Consider the following 17,652-nt stretch of genomic DNA (forward strand, 5'->3'; position numbering starts at 1 on the left):
GGACAGTACGGAGAGAGGGAAGAGACTGAGGGGAGAGACTACGGGACAGTACGGAGAGAGGGAAGAGACTGAGGGGAGAGACTACGGGACAGTACGGAGAGAGAGAAGAGACTGAGGGGAGAGACTACGGGACAGTAGGGAGAGAGGGAAGAGACTGAGGGGAGAGACTACGGGACAGTACGGAGAGAGGGAAGAGACTGAGGGGAGAGACTACGGGACAGTAGGGAGAGAGGGAAGAGAGGGAAGAGACTGAGGGGAGAGACTACGGGACAGAAGGGAGAGAGGGAAGAGACTGAGGGGAGAGACTACGGGACAGTAGGGAGAGAGGGAAGAGACTGAGGGGAGAGACTACGGGACAGAAGGGAGAGAGGGAAGAGACTGAGGGGAGAGACTACGGGACAGAAGGGAGAGAGGGAAGAGACTGAGGGGAGAGACCACGGGACAGTAGGGAGAGAGGGAAGAGACTGAGGGGAGAGACTACGGGACAGTAGGGAGAGAGGGAAGAGACTGAGGGGAGAGACTACGGGACAGAAGGGAGAGAGGGAAGAGACTGAGGGGAGAGACTACGGGACAGTAGGGAGAGAGGGAAGAGACTGAGGGGAGAGGCAACGGGACAGTAGGGAGAGAGGGAAGAGACTGAGAGGAGAGAGGGAAGAGACAGCGGGGAGAGACCACGGGACAGTAGGGAGAGAGGGAAGAGACTGAGGGGAGAGACCACGGGACAGTAGGGAGAGAGGGAAGAGACTGAGGGGAGAGACTACGGGACAGTACGGAGAGAGGGAAGAGACTGAGGGGAGAGACTACGGGACAGTACGGAGAGAGGGAAGAGACTGAGGGGAGAGACTACGGGACAGTACGGAGAGAGGGAAGAGACTGAGGGGAGAGACTACGGGACAGTACGGAGAGAGGGAAGAGACTGAGGGGAGAGACTACGGGACAGTACGGAGAGAGAGAAGAGACTGAGGGGAGAGACTACGGGACAGTAGGGAGAGAGGGAAGAGACTGAGGGGAGAGACTACGGGACAGTACGGAGAGAGGGAAGAGACTGAGGGGAGAGACTACGGGACAGTAGGGAGAGAGGGAAGAGAGGGAAGAGACTGAGGGGAGAGACTACGGGACAGAAGGGAGTGAGGGGTGAAGGAGTAGGGTGTTATGGGACAGGGCCTGTGAATCTGAGTCAGTAAACTCACAGTGAAGGCACAGCGCTCTGTTTGTGTTGATCATTCATGCTGCTAAGAAGATGAAACCAGGAAGAAGAACAAACAACGATGACGAAGAGAATGATCTTTGCTCTTTCCTTTCAACTCTCTTCGATCATTTGGTTTGCTGCACCAGAGTCTGAGAGAGAGTTGAATTCCTTCTGAGGCACCAGAATATTACTCTTATTACTCTTATTACTCTTATTACTTATTACATATTACTCAGATTACATATTAAATCCGCCACAGAGACGGACAGAAGTTGGTCCTTTTCAATTCAGCTCTCTTTGTCCGGCTTTAAAATATCCACTATGCCATACCATTTAGGCCCAACCTGCACAATACTGACAGAAACCCTCCCCATCTAAATCAGAAACAGAATCTTCTATCCCTGAATCAGAACCTTTCAGAATCAGAAATCTTCTATCCCAGAATCAGAACCTTTCAGAATCAGAAATCTTCTATTCCAGAATCAGAACCTTTCAGAATCAGAAATCTTCTATCCCAGATTCAGAACTTTCAGAATCATGTTTGAAACTGTGAGAGTTATGTGTTCTAGCTGCCGGTGGTTGGTTGAAGAAGGGGAGGAGAACCCCGTAAGGTAGTGAAGGGGAGGAGAACCCCGTAAGGTAGTGAAGGGGAGGAGAACCCCGTAAGGTAGTGAAGGGGAGGTCAGGAGAAAGCCGAGCGCAATCGTGGACATGGCATAACATGATTAGCATTTTGATTTGCATTTTATTAGGAACTCGATGTTTAACATCATCGTTTTTTAATTTTTTTATATTTAAAGACTATTCTACAAATTAAATATATTTGGTGTAATGCAGACATATTTCAATATTATAGACAGCTTCTTCTCAGATCACCTTATGGCTGGCTGATTATTGATCTGCCAATGCTGGATCCCAGTTTCAACCACATGTGAATCTCCCTCCCCTGACATACAGCCTCTAGGCTTGCTGTACTGTATGTCTAACATGGATGGGCAGACCCCGCTCCACTAAAACCAATCTGTCATTTTGTGTCACAACAGAAGCCACTGGTCACTGACTGGGCATTGTGCAGGCTGGGCCTCAGATGGAGTGACCTCATCAACATTAGACAGACAAACCCGACAGACCAATAGGAGCGTTTTCTTTGTTCAATTCACGTTCCTTCATTGTGCCATGTTCATGTTCCTCTAACTAGTTTTTTATTTTATTTTTTTAGATTTGGAGTAAGTTATTATGTTTTTGCATTCTGGAGACATGCCACATGCCCCTCTCAGCGAACAAGTTGTGTCCTTCCAGCGGGCGCTCCTCTTGGTCCAGGTCAGGTGAAGCTCTGGGGTGGGGAGGGTGAAGGGTTGGGGGGGGGGAAGTGCCTCAGGGGTCAAAGGGCAAAGGTCGCTCTAGGTGTATCATGGGATAGGGTGTCAGATTGGCTTGTCATGTGTTCCAGATGAGACCCAGCTGCCCCTTTCTGGTTGCTGAGGTAACAAGGGGTGTGGGCTTAGAGAGAGCAGATAGGGGGGTTGTGGGAGTTAGAGTTTTTCTGGGGGGGAGGGAGAGTGACATCAGGTATAGGGGTGTTTCTGTGTGTGTGGGGGGGGGGTGGATAGGGATGGTTTAGGGATATTGGCTGGGGGGGGGGGGGGCAAAGAGTGACCAGATCAGATGTCACATTTACAGTTTCTGTTTCCCTGAGATGATGCTGCTGTAGAGCTCCTGGTGCAGCTCCACATAGCGCCCCCTGCTGGGGTCAAGGAAGTACAGTTTGTTTGACGTGATGCTGGGGTCAAAACCCTCCCGCCGCATCTCTGTCTTCTGGAACTTATAGGTGCCTGGAGGAGGAGTGTGAGGGAGAAGAGGAGAGGTGGTAGTGCGGTAGAGAATTGTGCACTAGTTCACTACATCCCACAAATCTAAAAGCATTGGATTGCCGGAGGCATGGGCTAGTGGGAGTTTCCGCCACATTTCTTATACCAGTAATTTCATTTCAAAGTGAACAAATGCACACTTTGGGAGGAAGGAGAGATCATTGGGACACAGCTACAGACTGAACCCACCTGTCTTGTTGACCTCGTTGAGGAAGCGTAGGAAGACGGGTCGTGCGTATGGCGGCAGGGCTTTCTCCAGATCCTTCCCAAACTTTACCAGGTCTGTAGACCTCTCTGGATCTGCTACAGCAGCCATCCCAGCCTTCCCCTCGGCTCCTGAGACAACATAAAAACCCCAAAGCTTTTATTTATTTTACGGTACGGTCATTTAATTAACCTCGACTTAACCAGGAAAGACCACTGAGGTTATACAACTCTTTTGAAATTGTACATACAATTAGTGAAAGATCCAGTCATTCACATCTGCTGTAACAACCAAGAGGCGGCTGGAATTGCCTTAAGAGGGAAACATGCTTTAGTGATGACATCATGGGTCAAACATTCCAAAGCCTGTCTGCTGCTCAGTGCTCACCGCCACCACAGTACCGCCAGTAGGCGACATGTTCGGTCGGCAAAGCACAGTCAAGCAGACAGACGTGACTATCAACATATCCTTGAGAGCGCAAAGCAAAGCACACACCCGCGACACGCCATTGGCAGTCACAGCGCGGCAGTTCTTCCTCTTCTCCTCCTCTCCTCCCATCACCAGAACTGGGGAGAGTTTCACATAAGCTTTGAAGCTAACGTGGTGCTTTATCTCGACATGGCGACTCCGTCCGACACCCCTCGTAGAACGGCAAAGTGCTTCCTTTGACACATTCTGTTTGGTGACATGCAGAAGAAACATCGATTGATACGCTCTCTTGGCTGTGTGGCTGGGTTGTCCACAGATAGTTTAAAAAGTGCCAGGGTAGCTATGACCCTTTCCGTGGGGAAACTATAATGCTCAAGAGGTGGGGGGGAGGGTAACATGGATTATATCCCCACTGCTGAAAACAAAAGAGCCGTGCTGACCTAGGGTGGTCTAGCATCCTTAGGTCATATATATAGTAGCGGGATCAAGGGGGTGGGGGGGGGGGTAATCAGTAGGGGGTGGGGGTAATCAGCCAGTCCAGGTCACAACAGGTAATATAGATGGCACGCACACCTCTCCCTGTTTGTGCAGCCCACTTCTTCTTTTATCCCCAAGCACTCCATGGCTTTACAGATCCACAGGGTTGCCTCGTTGGGGCAGGAAGTTCATATAAGGCTCGGGGGTGAAGCCAGCGGGCTGCAAGATATCTCCCTTCAATCACCACTCCCCTCACCTCTCCTTGCCTTCTGCCCAAATATATATACCGTTCAGAGAATATGAAATATACTTATTCATGTCACTGAGGGAGAGAGGGTAATGTGTAATGTTTACATTCTGTCCGGGTATGTTATTGTTAGCCATCAGGGATCCTATGGGAGGAAAATAGAGTCTAGTACGAGTCAACATGACAGCCGTGAGTTGGGGAGGAGTGAGCACTTTGGGGCAGAGGTCAAATGAATTGAGGAAGAACAGATATCACTAAGGTTCTGCCTAGCAAGAGAGATGCAATCGGCTGTTCAGATGTGTGAGAGGAGACTCAGCATAGGAAAAAGGGTTAAATACCAGCGCTTGTGTGATTATGTATTTTGTCTTATGCAGCTGTGTGTGAATAAACTTGGTTTGAGATTTATTAAGCATCCGTGAGTTTTAATAGGTTCATTTTAGAACCTAACAAAACATTAACAAAGATATAAATGCAACATGTAAAGTGTTGGTCCTTGTTTCATGAGCTGAAATAAAAGATCCCAGAAATGTTCCACATGCACAAAAAGCTTATTTCTCTCCAATTTTGTGCACAAATGTGTTTACATCCCTGTTAGTGAGCATGTTATCCTTTGTCAAGATAATCCATCGACCTGACAGGTGTGGCATATCAAGAAGCTGATTAAAAAGCATGATTATTAAACAGGTGCACCTGTGTATAATAAAAGGCCACTAAAATGGGCCGTTCTGTAACACAACACAATGCCACAGACGTCTCAGGTTTTGAGAGAGTGTGCAATTGGCATGCTGACTGCAGGAATGTCCACCAGAGCTGTTGCCAGATAATGTTCATTTCTCTATCATAAGTTGACTCCAACGTCAGTGTTACAGAATTTGGCAGTAGGTCCAACCAGCCTAACAACTGTAGAGCACGTGTAACCACACTAGCCCAGAACCTCAACATCTGGCTTCTTCATCGGCGGGATCGTCAGAGGGGGGCGTGTGGGTGCTGAGGAGTATTTGTGTCTGTAATAAAGCCCTTTTGTGGGTAAAAAAAACTCATTCTGATTGGCTGGGCCGTGCTCTAGAGTGGGTGGGTCTGATTCCCAAGGGTGTGGTCCTATGCCCTCCCAGGCCCACCCATGGATGTGCTGCTGTCCAGTCATGTGAAACCCATAGATTAGGGCCTAATGAATTTATTTCAACTGTAGCTCAGCAGAATCTTAGAAATTGTTGCATGTATATTTTTGTTCAGTATATATATATATATATATATATATATATATATATATATATATATATATATATATATATATATATATGATCTGTGTTATTGTACCTGGGACCTCGACTCCGTAGACCACCACGTCCTTCATGTCCAATAGACGACTCAACGTCCCCTCCACTTCCGTGGTCGACACGTTCTCTCCCTTCCAGCGGAACGTGTCCCCAGTACGGTCCTTAAAGTACATGTAGCCATACTGGTCCATGATGAGGACATCGCCTTGAGGGAGACAGGGGTACCAAGCATAAGAATGTGTGTGTGTATGCGTGCGTTTGTAAAGTACAAGTAACCATAACTGGTCCAAGATGCCTCAACACCTCAGAATGTGTGTGTGTGTGTGTGTGTGTGTGTGTGTGTGTGTGTGTGTCAGTGAGTGAGTGAGTGTGTGAGTGAGTGAGTGAGTGAGTGAGTGAGTGAGTGAGTGAGTGAGTGAGTGAGTGAGTGAGTGAGTGAGTGAGTGAGTGAGTGAGTGAGTGAAAGGGGAAAGTGAGAAAGAGAGACAGCGTGAGAGATTGATTGATTGATTGATAGAGACAGGGGGATCTATGATTAAGTTTAGTAGCCTTTTACCTGACAGATAGGCGCTGTCTCCCTTCTTGAAGACGTTGTTAGCGATCTTCTTGGTGGTGGCTCCTTCATTCACGTAGCCATCAAACCTTCTCAGGGGATCATTCTGAATGATCCTACCCACCAACTGGCCGGGCTCACCTAGACAGACAGAGACAGAGAGAGAGACAGAGACACACAGAGAGAGAGAGAGAGAGAGAGAGAGAGAGAGAGAGAGAGAGAGATAGACAGAGAGACAGAGAGACAGAGTGAGAGAGAGACAGAGACAGAGAGTCTATTACATAAAGCAACAGGCCTGGCCCAACTCAACTACTGCAAACATAACAAACACAGCATTTTAGTCACAGCGACCTTTTGTGCAACTTTGCTGCTTTTGTTAACAAATGTTTACTTAGTTTACTTAACCAAGTATACACAGTGTGCGGTTGTCCATTCCACCTGTTTGCTTTGGGTTTTGCTTCTCCTAATATACATTGGTGAACTAAAATGTGACTTTATAGGTGGGCAAAACTAAATATTCAACCACTGTTAAAAAAAGAAGGTATAAATAGGTATTGAATGGGTATAGGGCGGGGACGAACCAGGCTTGCATGGGATGCAGACTCCATCGGGCCCTCTAGTGAGCTCCATAGTCTCTTCGTCAACCTTCACCAGTCTGATGGGGTAGATGAAGGGGAGGATCTGGCTGTTGAACCCGCACGCTCCCGTCTGGTGGATAGATAGCATTACTACGACATTACCACACTGTAACATCAACCCAACTAGTGGGTACATTACAGGGTTGTGCGGTAGATGAAAGGGGAGGATCTGGCTGCTGGACCCGCTACGCTAACCGTCTGACAATAGAGGCAACACTACCACATACAACTACTGGTCAACCCAAGCTACTGGTCAACCCAAACTACTGGTCAACCCAATTCAACTACTGTTACAGAAAAACAGTGCACTGAAACTCTGTTAACCTTACAGCCTATAGCTACGTAGGTCAGACGAGGCAAATCAATGGGAGAAATTCAGAGTGACAACTAATACAGTACTTCGACTCCTGACGATTAAATACCAGACTATAAACGACCAGACTGGTGAGTTCTTTGAGCCCCGTGAGAATATAATTAAGGCCAGGCAGCGTTACAAAGTGGACGTCGATCCCCATGGATGAGATACTACAGTAAAAGACCAGAACATGCCCCGTGAGAGCCAAACGTTCTAGCTACACCATATCATCTGAGATCTAGGTTTGTGCTAGAACCAAAATGTCCTCCTCAACGCCTCACCATGTTGCCGAAGTTGCCTAGGCTGCAGTTGCACTCTGTGGCGCCATAGAACTCTGCTATCTGTGGCACGTTGAAGCGAGAGGTGAACTCCTCCCAGATGGACTGGCGCAGGCCGTTACCCAGCGCCATGCGGACCCGGTGTTGCCGCTCTATGTCCTTTACTGGCTGGTTCAACAGGTACCGGCAGATCTCCCCGATGTACTGCACAATCTGGGGGAAAGAGTCAGTCAGTCAATCCATCAATCAATCACCAGCACAGCGAGACGAGGGGGTATGAGTGAGGAACTTCAACACCTGGCCACACACACACAGACACACACACCACTCTTAACACCCTTACTTTATTATTCCACAAATCTTCTTGAGCTACAGAACCGTTCAAAAGTTTGGGGTCACTTAGAAAGGTCCTTGTTTTTGAAAGAAAAGCAACTTTTTTTGTCCATTAAAATAACATCAAATTGATCAGAAATACAGTGTAGACATTGATCATGTTATAAATGACTATTGTAGCTGGAAACGGCAGAATTTCTATGGAATATCTACATAGGCGCACAGAGGCCCATTATCAGCAACCATCCCTCCTGTGTTCCAATGGCATGTTGTGTTAGCTAACAGCGCAAACTGGCCCTAACCAGAATAGAGAGAGGAGTGGGAGGCCCCGGTGCACAACTGCGCAAGAGGACAAGTACATTGGGGTCTAGTTTGAGAAACAGACACCTCACAAGCCCTCAACTGGCAGCTTCATTAAATAGTACCCGCAAAACACCAGTCTCAACGTCAGTGAGGAGGCGACTCCGGGATGCTGGCCTTCTAGGCAGAATTGCAAAGAGAAAACCATTTCTATGTCCAGTGTCTGTGTTCTTTTGCCCATCTTAATATTGTCTTTTTAATGGCCAGTCTGAGATAGGGCTTTTTCTTTGACACTCTCCTAGAAGGCCAGCGTCCCGGAGTCGCCTCTTCACTGTTGACGTTGAGACTGGTCTTTTGCGGGTGCTATTTAATGAAGCTGCCAGTGGAGGACTTGTGAGGTGTCTGTTTCTCAAACTAGACACTCTAATGTACTTGTCCTCTTGCTCAGTTGTGCACCGGGGACTCCCACTCTTCCGTCTATTCTGGTTAGAGCTAGTTTGCGCTGTTCTGTGAAGGGAGTAGTACACAGCGATGTATGAGATTTCTCAGAACATTTCTTCATTTCTCAGAACAAGACTAGACTGATGAGTTTCAGAAGAAAGTTCTTAGTTTCTGGTAATTTTGAGCCTGTAATCGAACCCACAAATGCTGATGCTCCAGATACTCAACTAGTCTTTAAATCAGCACACCAGTTTTCAGCTGTGCTAACATAATAGCAAAAGGGTTTTCTAATGATCAATTAGCCTTTTAAAATTATAAACTTGGATTAGCTAACACAACGTGCCGTTGGAACACAGGAGTGATGGTTGCTGATAATGGGTCTCTGTACGCCTATGTAGATATTCCATAAAAATTATGTAGTTTCTACACTGTATTTCTGATCAATTTCATGTTATTTTAATGGACAAAAAAAGTTGCTTTTCTATCCAAAGTAAGGACATTTCTATGTGACCCTGAACTTTTGAACAGTAGTGTATCTTTGGGTACTTCTGTAGAAAAACAGACAACAACCTGCTTTTATAATGCTGTCTACAACCCTTTGTAAAGCCCTTACCCAAAACCTTACCTCAGATTTCACTACTTAGACATCCTGAACAGATTTCTCCCAGACCCCCTAATCCTAAAACCAAATCTCCCTGAGCTATCGTTGAGCTTTTCTGTAGATAAACGTCAGCCCAGTGGAACAATACATGAACAACACTACCTTCTAAACCAAACTAACCCAAAACATGTACAGTATCTCCTCTCAGTCTCTACTGATCCCCACTTTCCTTTTCTGTACATATTTATCCTCCAGTCTCTGAGCTACTCTGTACTCATTCGGCTACGGAGTTAGATAGCTCACCATGCGGTGTGTGTGTGTGGCTCACCGTGCAGTTGTACTTGGCACAGTCATCCCAGAACCGGGAGGCAGAGAACTTCTTCTTGATGACCACTGTCATGCCATGGATCAGGCACTGCCCCACTCCGACTATGTTACCTGGGCAACATATGTCTTTAGTGTTTCAGAGGTAACACACACACACACACGGAAAGTAGTTTGCTGGGTGGGCGATGCTGAATTTGTTTTAATTAAAAAAAATAAAAAAATTCATTAAAAAAAAGTAGTTCTGAGAATTTGTTTTTAGTCAGATTTTTCAGGCGAGGCTGCAGCGAACTCAGCACCCCTACTTTCCGCGGCTATGACTGACACGCACGCGTGCACGCACACACTCGCACCTACGCATGCACGTACACAGACACGCACAGGCATGTGCAGACACACACACACCCGCACCCACACACACACACACAGCACTGTTACCTGCAGAGTGGTATAGTGGAAGGCAATCGTACATCACGTCATCAGACGTCATCCCGAAGCCATAGTATACCAACGCTGCCATGCGGTAGTACCTGTCAAGCACAGGTGGGAGAGAGAGAGAGATCCAGTTAGAAGGAGGGATGGAGCGAAAGAGAGAGATCCAGTTAGAAGGAGGGATGGAGCGAAAGAGAGAGATCCAGTTAGAAGGAGGGATGGAGCGAAAGAGAGAGATCCAGTTAGAAGGAGGGATGGAGCGAAAGAGAGAGATCCAGTTAGAAGGAGGGATGGAGCGAAAGAGAGAGATCCAGTTAGAAGGAGGGATGGAGCGAAAGAGAGAGATCCAGTTAGAAGGAGGGATGGAGCGAAAGAGAGAGATCCAGTTAGAAGGAGGGATGGAGCGAAAGAGAGAGATCCAGTTAGAAGGAGGGATGGAGCGAAAGAGAGAGATCCAGTTAGAAGGAGGGATGGAGCGAAGAGAGAGATCCAGTTAGAAGGAGGGAGCGAAGAGAGAGATCCAGTTAGGAGCGATGGAGCGAAAGAGAGAGATCCAGTTAGAAGGAGGGATGGAGCGAAAGAGAGAGATCCAGTTAGAAGGAGGGATGGAGCGAAAGAGAGAGATCCAGTTAGAAGAAGTGATGGAGCGAAAGAGAGAGATCCAGTTAGAAGGAGGGATGGGAGCGAAAGAGAGAGATCCAGTTAGAAGGAGGGATGGAGCGAAAGAGAGAGATCCAGTTAGAAGTAGGGATGGAGTGAAAGAGAGAGATCCAGTTAGAAGTAGGGATGGAGTGAAAGAGAGAGATCCAGTTAGAAGGTAGGGACGGGTTGAAAGAGAGAGACAGTTCGAAGGAGGGATGGAGTGAAAGAGAGAGACAGTTCGAAGGAGGGATGGAGTGAAAGAGAGAGACAGTTCGAAGGAGGGATGGAGTGAAAGAGAGAGACAGTTCGAAGGAGGGATGGAGTGAAAGAGAGAGACAGTTCGAAGGAGGGATGGAGTGAAAGAGAGAGACAGTTCGAAGGAGGGATGGAGTGAAAGAGAGAGACAGTTCGAAGGAGGGATGAGGGATGGAGTGAGAGAGAGAGTTAGAAGGAGGGATGGAGTGAAAGAAAGAGACAGTTAGAAGAGGGGGAAGGAGTGAAAGAGAGAGACAGAAGAGGGGGAAGGAGGGAAGGAGTGAAAGAGAGAGACAGAAGGAGGGATGGAGTGAAAGAGAGAGACAGTTAGAAGGAGGGATGGAGTGAAAGAGAGAGATCCAGTGCTTTCAGAAAGTATTTACACCTTGACTTTTTCCACATTTTGCCTTTGTTACAAGTCTGAATTGAAAATGGATTCAATTGAGATTTCTCGTCACTGGCCTACACACAATACCCCACAATTTCAAAAGTGGAAATATGTTTTCCGAAAGTTTTACAAATGAATGAAAAATGAAAAGCTGACATGTCTTGGGTCAATAAGTGTTCAACGCCTTTGTTATCGCAAAACGAAATAAGTTCAGGAGTTAAAATGTGCTTAACAATTCACATCATAAGTTGCATGGACTCTGTGTGCAATACTTGTGCTTGACATGATTTTAGAATGACGTCCTCATCTCTGTACCCTACACAAGGTCCCTCAGTCGAACAGTGAATTTCAAACACAGATTCAACCACAAAGACCCGGGAGGTTTTCCAATGACTCGCAAAGAAGGGCTCCTATTGACAGATGGGTACACATTTAAAAAGCGTACATTGAATATCCCTTTGAGCATGGTGAAGTTATTCATTACACTTTGGATCAATACACCAAGGCACTGCAAACATACAGGCATCCTTCCTAACTCAGTTGCTGGAGAGGAAGGAAACGGTTCAGGGATTTGATCATGACACCAGTGGTGACTTTAAAACTGTTACAGAGTTTAATGGCTGTGATAAGAGAAAACTGAGGATGGATCAACAACATTGTAGTTACTCCACAATACTAACCTAATTGACTGAGTAAAAATAAGGAAGCCTGTACAACATTTTTATAATAATAATAATAATAATATATGCCATTTAGCAGACGCTTTTATCCAAAGCGACTTACAGTCATGTGTGCATACATTCTACGTATGGGTGGTCCCGGGGATCGAACCCACTACCCTGGCGTTACAAGCGCCATGCTCTACCAACTGAGCTACAGAAGGACCTTTTTAGAAATCCAGAACATGCATCCTGTTTGCAACAAAGCACTAAAGTAATACTGCATGGGCAAAGCTGTTCACTTTTTGTCCTGAATACAAATTGTTGAGTACCACTTTCCACATTATCAAGCAAAGTGGTGGCTGCATCATGTTATGGGTATGCTTGTAATCGTTAAGGACTGGGGAGTTTTTCAGGATAAAAAAATGGAGCTAAGCACGGGCAAAATCCTAGAGGAAAAACTGGTTCAGTCTGCTTTCCACCAGACACGGGGAGATTAATTAATCTTTCAGCAGGACATTAACCTAAAACACAAGGCAAAATCTACACTGGAGGCGCTTACCAAGAAGGCAGTGAATGTGGCCGAGTTACCAGTTTTGACTTAAATCTACTTGAAAATCTATAGCAAGACCTGAAAATGTCCGTCTAGCAATGATAAACAACCAATTTGACAGAGCTTGAAGAATTTTGAAAATAATAATAAGCAAATGTTGCACAATCCAGGTGAGAAAATCTCTTAAAGACTTACCCAGGAAGACGCAGCTGTAATCACTTCCAAAGGTGCTTCTACAAAGTATTGACTCGGGGTGGGAATACTTATGTAAATGACATATTACTGTATTTAATTTTCAATAAATGTGCTAAAATCTTATAAACACATGTTTTCACTTTGTCATTATGTGGTATCGTGTGTAGACTGGTGAGAAAATACATCTATACATTTTTTAAATTCAGGCTGTAACACAACAAAATGTGCAATAAGTCAAGGGGCAGTAATACTTCCTGAAGTCATGATAGATAGATAGATAGATAGATAGATAGATAGATAGATAGATAGATAGATAGATAGATAGATAGATAGATAGATAGATAGATAGATCACTCACACTCCTCTTTCTACTCACACTCCTCTTTCTACTCACACTCCTCTTTCTACTCACACTCCTCTTTCTACTCACACTCCTCTTTCTACTCACACTCCTCTTTCTACTCACACTCCTCTTTCTACTCACACTCCTCTTTCTACTCACACTCCTCTTTCTACTCACACTCCTCTTTCTACTCACACTCCTCTTTCTACTCACACTCCTCTTTCTACTCACACTCCTCTTTCTACTCACACTCCTCTTTCTACAAACACTCCTCTTTCTACAAACACTCCTCTTTCTACAAACACTCCTCTTTCTACAAACACTCCTCTTTCTACAAACACTCCTCTTTCTACAAACACTCCTCTTTGAAAAGGAGCTCCTGAGAGATAGTGTAGAGCAGGGGTGTCAAACATACGGCCCGCGGGCCGGAACCGGCCCCCAAGGAGGTTTGAACAGGCCCGCAGGATAATTTGAAAGTGGAAAAAATGCATAAAAGACATGGAATTAATATTTTTAATTCGCTGCAATTCATGGATTATCCGCTAAGGGGCGCACTCTTTCCATCAGAGTAGAAGACAAGCCGCATCACTGAGACAGACTGAAAACAGCAGACAGTATCAATGCGCCATCTGCTGCTTGTTACGACGTTGTTAATACCTTGGTCTCTACCTCTCCGCTACACCATCATTAGCCAAAATGTCGTTATCCAAACGGAGAAAAGTAGATAAGGAGTGTAGAATTTTCAAAGAAAAATGGACCACGTCCTATTTATTTACAGAGATGCACGGAAAACCTTTGTGCTTGGTGTGTTTGCAACAAGTTTCGGTATTGAAGGAATATAATATTCGACGCCACTACGAGACTCATCACAGCGAAAAATATGACGGCTTGCAAGGACAACTGAGAAGAGATAAGATTAACGAATTGCTGGCGGGTCTGAGGAAACAGCAGTCAACTTTCATCCAGAGCCGAGAAGTCAGTGAAGCAGCGGTAAAAGCCAGCTACCTAATTGCTAGCGAAATAGCATTAGCATCGAAGCCGTATTCCGACGGTGACTTTGTTAAACGATGCATGATGAAGGCGGCTGAACTTGTATGTCCCGAGAAGCGACAAGCTTTTGCCAATATTAGCCTGACGAGGAATACTATAGCAGAGAGGATTTCGGAACTATCGGCAGATTTAGACAGTCAATTGAAACAGAGAGTCAAGTCATTTATTGCATTTTCCGTGGCAATTGACGAGAGCACTGACATCACAGACGTGGCCCAACTGGCCATATTTATTCGAGGAGTTGATGAGACATTGACTGTTACTGAAGAGTTTCTTGAGTTGGTGCCAATGATGGACACCACAACAGCCGAGGACATTTTCGGCTCTGTCGTTGCTGCATTGGACAGAGTTGGAGTGGACTGGTCCCGCGCTGTCAGCCTGGCTACAGACGGCGCGCCATCCATGGTCGGAAAGAAAGCAGGTGCCGCGACAAAGTTCAAAGACAAAGTACAAGCCCTTAATGGAGGAGATCGTTTCTGGACATTTCACTGTATTTTGCACCAGGAGGCATTGTGTTGCAAGTCGCTGAAAATGGACCACGTCATGGAGGTGGTTGTTCGCACTGTAAATTTCATCCGGTCCAGAGGTCTGAACCATCGTCAGTTTGACAAACTTCTCAGCGACAGCAACATTACCCACAGCCTGCCATACCACACTGAAGTGAGATGGTTAAGCCGAGGCGCTGTGCTGAGGCATTTCTTTGATCTACGAGAGGAAATCGGACAGTTCATGGAGAAAAAGGAAAACCGGTGTTGGAATTACAATCTCAGGAATGGCTACGGGACCTTGCATTCTTGGTTGATATTACTGAACACTTGAACAATCTGAACAAAATGTTGCAAGGCCGCAAAAAAGTTGTCACACAGTTTTCTGACAACATACATGCATTTAAGTTGAAGCTGACTTTGTGGGAGATGCAACTGGCAAATGGCAACCCTGCTCATTTCCCCTGTCTGAGAGATGTGTGTGTGACCAGACCTGATGCGGACATGAAACGGTACAAAGACAAAATTGCAGGACTACTGCGGGAGTTTGAGAAACGTTTTCAGGTATTTGGTGAACTTGAGACAGAATTTTCAGTTTTTCGCTCACCTTTCACAGTTAAAGCTTCTGATCTGCCGGTCGAAATTCAGCTAGAGATAATTGATTTGCAGTGTGATGCAGATTTGAAGGGCAAATTTGCCTCTGTAGGTCTGGACAGATTTTATCAGTATCTACTACCAGGTTACCCCAAATTAACAGCCCTGGCTGCTAAAATTTTGTGCATGTTTGGGACAACCTACCTTTGTGAACAAATTTTCTCAGTGATGAATATCAATAAAACAAAAATGCGTTCAAGGCTCACAAACAAGCACTTAAATGACATTCTGAAAGTGACAGCTAGTCAGGACATGACACCTGGTGTTGATGCACTTGTACAGGCCAAAAGATGCCAAGTTTCAGGTACAAATACAAGTCCAGACTAGACTAACACCTTTAAAATGCTGTTATATTAAAATGCTGCCTTAGATACTGTTTGCATTGAAAGAATACAGCTCTGTGAAGATGAATCCTTACTGTGGTGATTTAAAAAATGTGCACTTTAATGTTAGTCAGCAGCTTCAAAACAAAAGTTGTGTGATGGAATTCTACTGTTCATACAACTCCATAAATGTTCAGTATGTATTGTATGTGTATGTATGTTTCATGTATGAAGTTTACAGATTTACAGGACAGGCGAACACTTTCTTCATTACACATTTAAAATCACTCTCCTTAGTTTGTAAGGTGTACGCAGGGATTACATTTAGATTTTATATGCGTATGTGTAAGTGGTTTAAAAATTCCTTTCTTTAAAAGTCTCATTTAATCTTAAAGTGCATTACTATATTTTTCAGTACCAATTAAAGTTTTGTGCCTTTGTACAATCAGTGGGATCAGTTGCAATGCATATTTGTGAATGATAAAAGTAAATTGCACATTTGTCTAAGGAAATATGAGGTGTTTCATGAAATGTTTTGTAAAAGGATAGTTCCTTAAATTTCAATATTTTCCTAATGTTCTTGTGCTTCTTTACACCAAAACAAAGGAAAGACATGTTATTTTGGTTATTTATAGCAGAGTATGGTATAATTTTAATGGTCCGGCCCACTTGACATCTCCCTAGGCCGTATGTGGCCCACGATGCGAAATGAGTTTGACACCCCTGGTGTAGAGAAAGACAAGAAACAGAGGGAGTGAGTGAGAGAATAGAGAGAGAGAATAGAGTGAGAATAGAGAATAGAGAAAAGAGAGAATAGAGAGAGAGAATAAGAGAGAGAGAGAGAAGAGGAGCTACTTAGTGCCTACCTGCTGTGAACCACAATGGCAGCTTTGGGCATCCCAGTGGTCCCAGATGTGTAGATGTAGAACAGACGATCTGTAAGACAGAGACAAGACATCAATAAACACATACAAAAACAAATAAGGGAAAAAACAGTCAAAATAACAGAAATAAAATAGAAAACAGTGGACAAACCAGTACAACTATGGGCTGGATTGATCTTGCCTGGCTAGCGCAATGGAAGCAATGGAATAGTCCCAAAAGTGGAAACACTGCACTTCAGAGAGGTTCAATCAAATGCTCAAAATATTTGTAAGAATAAACTATTTGAGCCCAGGTCTGGCTCCTTTTACAGTGTCTGAGTGTGATTGGATGGATTTTCTGAGTGACAGATTGACTGACCTGTGAAGCAGCGGTCTGGGCGGCTGGGCAGGTGGGTGGGGGCAGCGTCCAGAAGAGGCTCCAGGCACTCTGTCCCCACAGGAACCTGTTTGGGGTCCCAGTCCCCTGAACACAGCATCTGCACTGTCTTCCCCATGGAACTGTGTACCTCACACATGGCTGGACGACGGAGGGAGGGAGTGGGAGAGAGAAAGACAGAAAGACAGAGAAAGAGAGAGAAATGACAGGAGAGAGTGAGTTAAAAGTTAATTTCACAGAAACAGAGACACAAATAAAATAAAAACCTACTCGGTCTGCAGTCTCTCAGCAGGAAAATATGCTGACTGCATTTTGGCATGTTTAAAACGCAGAGGGGTGCAGGATTTCCTGACTTATAGATATAAACCAAAGGATAAAAGATAAGACTTGATATATATTGTATGCTTTATCATTAGTCTGAACAGGACTCCACATCGCTACACAGTTAATAGTCATGTGTCCTTACTATAGATTAGACATCTCTCTCTCTCTCCCTTCTCTGTCATCCTCCATCTGTAGAGGTTCCTTTCCAGTTCAAATATAATAAAGGCTGGCCTGCAAATTTAGAATACTTCCTCCTCGTAATCGTAGGCAGACATGTTGGACGCGTAAACACGTCGGAAGCGTAGTAGTTTGAATTAAAATATATATATTAGCTAGCTAGTGGACACGTTGTTGTGGACTGGCTAGACTGCTTCTGAACCAAACTAAATCAAATTGCATTTGTCACACGCGCCGAATACAAAAGGGTATAGACTTTACCGTGACATGCTTGCTTTACAAGCCCTTCCCAAGAGAATGCAGACCGATGCAGAGTAAAATAATAAAAATACAATTTTAACCTAAGAGGAATAAAATAAAATACACAATATATACAGGGACTATCAGTACCAGATCA

The 17,652-nt window shown here is 45.1% G+C and overlaps 1 protein-coding gene across 3 annotated transcripts in view; it reads right to left on the bottom strand.

The window, feature by feature from the left end:
* Window positions 1-1,914: 1,914 nt before the first annotated feature.
* LOC124048579 (long-chain fatty acid transport protein 4-like) overlaps window positions 1,915-17,652 on the bottom strand; it is a 33,972-nt gene continuing 18,234 nt past the window's right edge. For all 3 annotated transcript variants that reach the window (XM_046369506.1, XM_046369509.1, XM_046369508.1), the window contains exons 4-13: window positions 16,737-16,895; window positions 16,361-16,430; window positions 9,954-10,045; window positions 9,520-9,629; window positions 7,520-7,729; window positions 6,827-6,953; window positions 6,249-6,386; window positions 5,733-5,897; window positions 3,247-3,393; window positions 1,915-3,021 (exon numbers count right to left, since the gene is read on the bottom strand). In XM_046369506.1, coding sequence (XP_046225462.1) covers window positions 2,864-3,021; window positions 3,247-3,393; window positions 5,733-5,897; window positions 6,249-6,386; window positions 6,827-6,953; window positions 7,520-7,729; window positions 9,520-9,629; window positions 9,954-10,045; window positions 16,361-16,430; window positions 16,737-16,895 — 1,376 coding nt within the window. In that variant the 3' untranslated portion in view covers window positions 1,915-2,863. The remainder of the gene's footprint in view (window positions 3,022-3,246; window positions 3,394-5,732; window positions 5,898-6,248; window positions 6,387-6,826; window positions 6,954-7,519; window positions 7,730-9,519; window positions 9,630-9,953; window positions 10,046-16,360; window positions 16,431-16,736; window positions 16,896-17,652) is intronic.

Source organism: Oncorhynchus gorbuscha, linkage group LG11, assembly GCF_021184085.1.
Source record: "Oncorhynchus gorbuscha isolate QuinsamMale2020 ecotype Even-year linkage group LG11, OgorEven_v1.0, whole genome shotgun sequence".
NCBI lineage: Eukaryota > Metazoa > Chordata > Actinopteri > Salmoniformes > Salmonidae > Oncorhynchus > Oncorhynchus gorbuscha.